At 43.1% G+C, this 8,490-nt stretch overlaps 2 protein-coding genes across 3 annotated transcripts in view; both read right to left on the minus strand.

Annotated features, from left to right (window-relative positions):
* The window catches only part of LOC311031004 (septin-9-like), an 83,898-nt gene extending 83,549 nt beyond the window's left edge, over nt 1-349 (minus strand). The window contains exon 1 of the mRNA XM_084037084.1: nt 59-349. Coding sequence (XP_083893210.1) covers nt 59-80 — 22 coding nt within the window. The 5' untranslated portion in view covers nt 81-349. The remainder of the gene's footprint in view (nt 1-58) is intronic.
* Nucleotides 350-4,105: 3,756 nt separating this feature from the next.
* On the minus strand, nt 4,106-5,925 carry LOC311030750 (uncharacterized protein). Of its 2 annotated transcripts, none has more exons than XM_084036714.1 (4): nt 5,778-5,925; nt 5,339-5,674; nt 4,916-5,031; nt 4,106-4,642 (listed from the first exon to the last, which is right to left on the minus strand). In XM_084036714.1, the coding sequence occupies exons 1-4, from the start codon at nt 5,842-5,844 to the stop codon at nt 4,559-4,561; spliced, it is 603 nt and encodes a 200-aa protein (XP_083892840.1). In that variant the 5' UTR covers nt 5,845-5,925; the 3' UTR covers nt 4,106-4,558. The 2 variants fall into 2 exon arrangements, with proteins under 2 accessions (XP_083892840.1, XP_083892839.1); XM_084036713.1 differs by having other exon boundaries at nt 4,106-4,645.
* Between the last annotated feature and the right edge of the window lie 2,565 nt (nt 5,926-8,490).

An 8,490-nucleotide genomic window follows, 5' to 3' on the forward strand; every position in this document is an offset into this window, starting at 1 on the left:
TACATGTTGGATACTCTCCCTTCAAATCAAACTCTTCACCTTAGAGCAACACGCTTACCTGAGTATGAATATTTCTTCATGGTTCTAGACGTTTCCCTCTTTGAGTCGTTAGGATTTACAGTTAAATGCCACTTGACCGTTGAGTCGCTCCGGCGTCAGGACGTTTACACCCGGCACCTTCCCAGCTCGTGTCTCGCTCCGCGCGCTCCTCTCACCGCTTGCTGGACGCTCGGAAAGCACCTGGCCGCAGGTAAAACTCGCGTCTTATTTGGGGGAACTTCACCGGATTTACTCCTTCGTCTTAATTCTTAATTCCCGACCGCGAACCACTTGTGGAGACAGCGTCGTTGGGAATGGCACGAGCACACCTGCGCGCGTCCTGACGCACGCCCAAGTCCAGGAGCGGGAGTGGTTTCCTGGGACTGCGTTGGCTTTCACGTTAGAGGTGGAATAAAGGCAGGTTTTTCTTGTGGGCGTGTGGTTAGAAGACAACTACATGAAGCAAATTCTGAATTTGGACAACTCGGTTACACTCAAATTAAGCAGATCTGGTCCTCTGCGCCATTTGGCAACCAGATTATAAAACGTGGTGACCATTAATAGACATAAGCCGGTTTGTGTGTGTGTGTTTTGTACGCAGGAGTGCCGGGACTATGTTTCCACTATACACTTTGTGTTTAATTAGCCATCTATTGCACTCACGGCCTTTAACCTTTTAATCCCAGATGTCAACCTGCTTCATGTTCGTAAACATCCTGCTACAAAGAGCTGCAGTTCTGAGCTGCAGCGACCTCTTGTGGCTGCTGCATGGTATCGTCCTCCCTCAGCACCTGGGGTCGTCGGTGGTCAGTGTGCGTTCCCCCAATTACAGCTGGATACTTGTCAAAATCACACCGACGTACACTTAAATCAGTATTTGAAGAAAAAAAAAAAAAAGTAACCACTGACTCATGTTTTTACTGCCCAATTTCAAAAGAAGTTCCCCAAAAACCACAGCCGTGGGAGGATCTGCAGGCCGTTTGCAGAATAAAAAGAGGCAAAAACACTTAACCTCACTAAAGAATGATTATGCAGAGTCAGACGCACCCAGCAAGATTTATCGTCAGTGACTGCACTGTTATTGTGCATTTATCACCTTACAGTCAATCTCCATCTAAAGTGGGTTTGCAAGGGAAGTGGCCTAAGAAGGCAACAGTCATCCTAGTTCTCAGAAAGCAGATGAACGTGGACGTCATAGAGTGACCAAAAACCAAGTGAACATTTGTCAAAAAAAAAAAAAAAAAGTGATGATCGGAGGCGTTAGGCTTTCAAAAGTCTTACTGATCACGTAGGCTGCAGAGAAGCCAGTCTTACTGACCACGTAGGCTGCGGAGTGGTTAAAAACGCAAAAAGTACCTAAGAAATCATTTTAATTTAATTCAAAGACCATACTTATGGGGCTTTAGAGGGCAATAAAGAAGAACAGGCTAAAACATTACCACCTGGGGAATTACACCCGAGGAAATACATTCTCAAGGAGCTTAAAAATGCATAAATTAGACACAAGACAGTTTTCAGATTGGACCAAATGTTTTATTGACATGCTCTAAATCAAAATCAGCAGGGACTGGAGCTGCTGGGGGTGGAAGGGTGTGAATAGCCCAAATGAGAAATATACTAAAATCCAATGAAGGGAAGAAGAATAGTGCTTACTCAACTCAAGTGCAAACACACACCAAAAAAAAGCAATCTAGATTCATATCAGATGTCTAGCTGCCAAACAATGTCTCTCTAAGTCCAAGAAAGTGCAAACTAGTAGTAAAATGGACACATAAACAGCCCAGTGGGTTTGACAACAGAGGCAAAAAGAGGATTTAAGCCACCATTAAGTTGCTAGACAGCAGCAGGTGAACCTGTAGGGGAAACCAATTTATTAATAGGGCACACAATGCTAAGTGCTACTCACCACCTCTGGTATGAGTCATTAACACATGGGGATAAAAAAAAAAAAAAGATTGGGGATTAACACACCAGAGTAGAGCTGTAACAGAAGGGATGCAGCATAAAGAGGCAGCCTTTTGCATGTTAAATACCTGGAACAGCAAAACACCATCAACCATCAAAAGAGGAGGACTTAATGAAGAAACAGGTGCTCTATATAATCTGGCCCTAATTAGGGAATAGGTTGGGGGAGGAGTCAGGCCTGATGCTGCGTTCAACAGCACTACAAATAATACTACTTAATCATACTTAATCAGTTTGATTGTTCTAGTTCTGCAATGCTTCTAATGTGAGACAACATCAGCATGACCCTCTGTTTGAGTTTGACCCCGAATCATCCGAGATGTCTGACCAACGATCACGTGAGGGAATCTGAACATTGTTGCATCAAAATATAGTTATGCTGATATACTCATTTTGAAAAAAAAAAAATGACCAATACAGTCATAAGCAGTACATGCTGTACAAACAGGTTTGCTGGCTCTGCATTATGCGAAGGGGGCCTCTGACTTACATGTAAGACCATAACCACATCCTGTCAGCGTGCCGTAAAAAGATGTAGGACTCTGGAGATACGGGACTCAACCAGAAACACGCAAACAAGGTACAAAGAGAGATGCACACAAAAACATTTAAATGACTTGCACGGAAAGCACGAATCAGACAAGAAACGCGTTGAATCTTTTCGTCACCTTCCTACACCTCTAAAAGCACAGAGTGAGTCTCACAGTTTCCGCTCTTGAAGCTGTTACAGAAAAACACAAGAAGTGAGGGGCGAAGGCACAATTCAGGAACTGTTTTAATACCTAACCTCGATTAGCACCTAAACTATATATAACACGAACCACAGCACCTGTTGGATGTGTAAAACAGCTGCAGATTATTATCATTTCATGTGTTCCACAGTATTTTTGCACCTTATCATTTGGTGTGTTTCCCCTTACAAGTTATGACAGGTGTGGAAACTGCTGCACTTGGATACCAAAGAATAGGACGGTTGATGGGGTTAAAAAAAAAAAAAGTCCATTATGTAACTATGACATTTGTGGTGTCTCTGCTTTTTTTGTGCTTTTAAGTGCACCGATGTTGTGTTTCTTGTAAGACGGGGTCTCAGTTTCCGTTTGAGTGCTCCCACTTACCGCGAAGCAGAACCCATTTGCTCTAAATGTCCCCACACACACACACACACACACACACACACACACACACACACACACACACACACACACACACACACACACCACTGCAGCCTGACACTTACCACACAGCAGGCGCAAACACACACTTCACACTTAAGCTCTTCGCCCCGTCTTTGCTGCTCGGCGGAGGAAGAAGAGTCGTGGCTCGTGACCACACGGACGCACCGCACAAGTAAACATTCTCCCGCTTTGCATGCAGCCACAAGGTGAAACTTCTTTTTCCTGTTTGACATTTTTAATGTTGACTCATACCCTCCCTGACTTGCAACTCGTCTCGACTTTTATGCTTTGACCCCGGTTGATTTACAGTGTTTGAGAAGGCAGTTGGGCTCCACTTCGATAATAAATTATTGTTTTTCAAAAGGTAGGTTTCTTCTTGTGTGGCTCCACATTTGCTTTGACTTGTTGAGAGAGAGAAAAAAAAGGACTTAGAAATAGTGACTCATGGACGTTGTTTATGTGGGATGTGGGTGCCTGAAGCAGTTTGAAAATGTGAACCACAAAGTTAAGTCCAGGTTTTGTAGGGATGTTGACTGAATGTCATCACCTGTTCATCTACATAATTCCAGTGCTGCCCACCAATCACCATAAGAATGGTTCTGAATGGTGGGAGTTCAAAGTTAAAGTTTTCCGACTTAGTTTAATCATCATTGCAGATAGTTTTGCCTCAATCCCTTTCAAGAAATAGAACAAAATAAAACACTTACCCCAACTAGCTCATTAACCTTTCGTTTCCTTTTTATTTGTATTTTATTTTGAAAAAACGCACAATATAACATTAAAATGTGATGTGATATTTGCTTTTTGACTTTTTTTGACTTATTTTTGTGTTATGGCTCATGGTATTCTGAAAATTCACTTCCAATGAATTACCAATTAATATTGTTCACCATCTTCAAGAAAAAAGGAATAATTTCAGACGTGGCTATAAATCCTGGCACTTTATTATTTGACACAAAATTACAGCTACATGATTACAATACATGGTATCGATCTTAAATGGCATTCAAGTTGCCTTCTTTACAATAAATCAGCACGTTGTGGAAAACTATAAGACATTTCTGAAATTAAAGAAGACATATTTACATAAAAAATACATGTCAGAGGCAAACCCAGTTCTGATTTCTTGGCACTGAAAGACCAAAACAAACTGTGACATTTGTGACTTCCAAACAAAGTACATTCCACACAATGTGCCAAACCGATCACTGGCATTGCAGGTGAACCAACTCATAGACTTTATTGTGTTAACTGTCTTTCACCCAGACGCACACCAGGCCTGAGGACACGTTGAACAAGCTGAGCTGTGATACCTGCGTCTCTTGTGGAGGAGGTGCAGAGAGAGGGAGAGACGGAGGAGGTGACAGGTCTTGACATCTTTAGCGCCTGATTGTTCCACGCATGTCCTCGTAGACATCGTTCCCAACGACGTGCCTCGGTTTCTTCCTGGTGCAGGTCTTGGTCTGCTAAAAACAGATGACATAAGATAAAAAATGACTGACACAATAATAGAAACACTTGTCAGATAGATTTCAGCAATATTTATACAAAGAGAATAAGGGATTCAACTATTATTATATTGTCTGAAAATACTTTTACTATGTGTGTTTTGTCACACGGGTACTTTAGAGAATAACAGGAACATAAAAACAGGGTCTGTGAGTCATAGGCAAATCCAGTCCAATGAAGAAACACACACACACACACACACACACACACACACAAAGGCTACATACCTTGCGGATGATCCATACGAAGAAGCATATGATGATGAAAAACAGCAGAGCAGCACAGATCCCAACAGACATCAGGATCAGACTGTTGTCCGGCGGGCCGCACTGCGGCGCTCTATCTGTTGTTAACGGAAAGTGTGTTTAGCTCACGCTGGTTCCCCATTATAATGTTATTGTCTATGACATCTGGATTTCTTTTTTGCATTGACCTTTTTTTATCTAAATAAGGTTGTTTCATTTGCAGTGGAGTGAACAGAACGTATGGATATTGAATAGTTATTGTATACCTGCCTGTATAACGTACTGTTACAATGTTCTACATGTTTTGGACACACATGCTGCCTCTTCTCTACGCTTGCCGGGCCTTTCTGAGGAGACGTCGCCCAGCGAAGTGAGTTTTGTTTGCATTAATTGATGAAGGCTCACCTGTCACCACCAGGAGCACCGACCCCGAGCCGTCGATGTCGACCCTTTCAGTGGTCACCACGTCAAACTTCTTGTACACGCACCAGTACGGTCCCGTGTCGTCAGAGGTCAAGTTCCTGATGAGAATGTCCACGGTGGGGAATGCTCCATTTAACTGCAGTCTGCCGTAGAAGTCTTCATCAATGTTGTCTTTTTGTGAGGGGCCATCTATGTACAGAACCATGTTCTCCTTGTTGAGCCCCTTCATCAGAGCCAGGTACCTTTCTCCCGTGTTAGTCGGTCTGCACTGGATCGTCACGGCTCCTCCGAACTCTCTCCACACCACTCCACTGCTCCCTGTGTACGTAGACACCAAACACCTCCACAATCATTCTGTTTCATCTCACATCACATTTGAGATACATTCAGTCTTAGGCATTACACATGAAACCGGCCTTACCTGGGTCACCCAGGGCTGTGCAGGAGAGACAGAGGACGGTTAGGAGCTTCAACCAAACAGCACACATGCTGAGGGGTGACTGGATCGCATCAACTCTTCACTAGGAAATGAGTCTGTGTTTTCAACCTCGAAACCATCAAAAGTGACAAACAACACGTGACCTACATAGTGTGTGGTATGTGGGCGAGAAGGAGACGGCTCGGATGCAATCGTAATCAAACAACAACTTATGTCTGAGGTGACCCAACACGTGTAGATGAAGTGTAGATGCATTGAACCTTCTTAATAAGGCATTAGGTAAGATATTGCATGAAATATTATTATAGTATTATGCAGCGTTAGCAGAGGGAGAACATGTCTGATGTTTTGCCTCTGTCTTTGGACGGGCTGTGAATCGATAAACATGAGTTTTATAGATGAGTATTGTATAGTGTATGAATAAAATAGTCACGTAAAAAGGAATTTAAAGGGTCAGTAAAATGACATACTACAGAGATGGGCAGCATATAATCCCAGACTTGATGAAGCGTTATGAATTCTTAGGCATTACACATTTACATTTACATTTAGGTCATTTAGCAGACGCTTTTGTCCAAAGCGACTTACAATAAGTACATTTGTCAAAAGAAGGAAACAAAGAAACAACAACGTATCATTGCTGATAAAGTAAGAGCTAAAAATAGAACAAGTGTTAGGTCCTCATCTGAGTAAACTAGTACTTCAAGAGCAACAGTGCTACGATCAGAGTGCTATAAGGTTTGTTTGCTATGGGGGGGGGGGGGGGGGGGGGGGGGGGTGTTAGTGGGTCATGCTAGTCGAGGTGAACTCTGAACAGGTGAGTCTTGAGCCTTTTTCGGAAAATGGCAAATGACTCTGCTGTCCTGACATTAGTCGGGAGTTCGTTCCACCACTGAGGCGCCAGAACAGAGAAGACACATGTAATTAGACTTTCCTGGGTCACTCTGGACTTACCAGGACACATAAAGGATGGTTGTTGGCTTTAACCAGATGGCAGACACGACTGACTGTGAAAAGGAATCACTTCCTCAAAAAGGAATAGGTTGAACATATTTTTTGCTTATCCCTCAGATTTCTAGACCGAATGTCTACCAACAATAACATGTGAAACTGAGAATAAGATGAACTGTACATTGCAAAGTGGGATCGGAAGCTCTCAGCTGAACTACAATAAATAATAAACCCTCAGCATGCAACAACTTCTCACCTTGCCAAAAAAAAAAAAAACAGGTCTCGAAGAACTTCAAAGTGACATTACTCATACCGAAAGGAAGCGGCACACTAGACTGTGCTTCATTATGGCGCTCTGACGCGTCAGACACAGAGGAAATACATTAGCACATCTTCTAGAGAGCTTGCACTACAGAGATGTGAGGTCGGGTGCATGTTCCACACTGAAAGTAGGTCAAAAGTTTAGCAGGGAGTGGGAGGCCTCTGTTTTATAGAGTTTGCATTGCCCCCTAGTGGCAGAAGAACAAACATGTCTGAGTGTGAGCGGTGGAGGGGCCCCCTATGTATAAGATTGCGTTGCTTATTAAACCAGATTTTTGGATATATTTCAATTTTTGGAAGAAAGGTTTGGGATCAAATTATCTCGGGGAACCTTGCAGTAACTCTGTGGACCCACTAGGGGTCCCGGACCCTCTGTTGAAGAGCTCTGATTTAGATGAAATATAGTTAGTTCTAAAAAAGAGAAAAATACAGGATATAACACTTTACTTTAGCCAATACATTTAGCATGTATATACACTATTTATGTTTTTGTCAACAACCATGGGCCTCAATATGTGGAGGCTAATGTGTAAACAGTTAATGGATGACAATATAGTAATAATAAAGGAGAGTCCTGCTTAAATTCTCATTATAGTGCGTGGTTACTAATTATTTTAGGGTGTGCCATATAGTGTAACTGAGAGCCACCCCTCAATTACTCATGTAGAATATGAATACATCATCCAAACAAAACATCCTCCCATATTTTCAGGACACAGTAAACTCCTAAAATCACATGTTCGTATTGCTCACTAGGTTTTACAGTCAGAGAAGATGCTGCCCGTTGCAGTTTTAAAGCTGAAATGACCTCAACAAACTCCATTAAGTCCTCCCTGTCCTGGGAGAATTGTAAACATCGACATCAATAACATCAATAAATGCTTTCAACCGAGATAAATTCAAAAAGCAACCCCCCCCCCACCCCACATCCGTGCTCTCTGCCTCCCTCTGGGACGGATTAAAAAAGGTCCCCGTCCATCCCACTGCTCTTCCCTCCACCAGTCCCCCTCCATCCCACTGCTCTTCCCTCCACCAGTCCCCCTCCTCCGGTCTCATCCGGTTAAGGAGATGCAACGTGAGCTGGAGCAGACCCTGCAAGGAGGGCTTTTTACTCCCGCCGTCGCTACGGAAACGGCCCTGTCCATTTGCCAACCAGTGCTTCCTGTTTGGTGCTTCTGGTGGGTGGGAAGCGTACATTAGGGAGTGCAAGATAATCAAAAGGCTCTCTCCGTGGTCACAGAGAGGACAGACTGTTTCTCTCGATATAAGAATATAATAATATTGGTTTGTGGAGTTTTAATTTCAAGAGAGAAGTAATAGTCTTCTGCACAGCGTGAGGATGCCGAGCAACATATTAATAGTGTATGTCCTCAGTTCTCCTCCTGCCAGGACTATTTGCTGAGTCAGTGCAGCGTGGCTGAAT

This window comes from Eutrigla gurnardus (genome assembly GCF_963514095.1).
Source record: "Eutrigla gurnardus genome assembly, chromosome: 20".
Classification (NCBI taxonomy): Eukaryota; Metazoa; Chordata; class Actinopteri; order Perciformes; family Triglidae; genus Eutrigla; species Eutrigla gurnardus.

What these genes read in the sequence shown, in the direction of transcription:
- LOC311030750 (XM_084036713.1), bottom strand. Translation starts at nt 5,844, where the DNA reads ATGTGTGCTGTTTGGTTGAAGCTCCTAACCGTCCTCTGTCTCTCCTGC. An exon ending in CACAGCCCTGGGTGACCCAG is followed by an intron (nt 5,675 to 5,777) that starts GTAAGGCCGGTT and finishes CTACGTACACAG; the next exon opens with GGAGCAGTGGAGTGGTGTGG. An exon ending in GGTGCTCCTGGTGGTGACAG is followed by an intron (nt 5,032 to 5,338) that starts GTGAGCCTTCAT and finishes CGTTAACAACAG; the next exon opens with ATAGAGCGCCGCAGTGCGGC.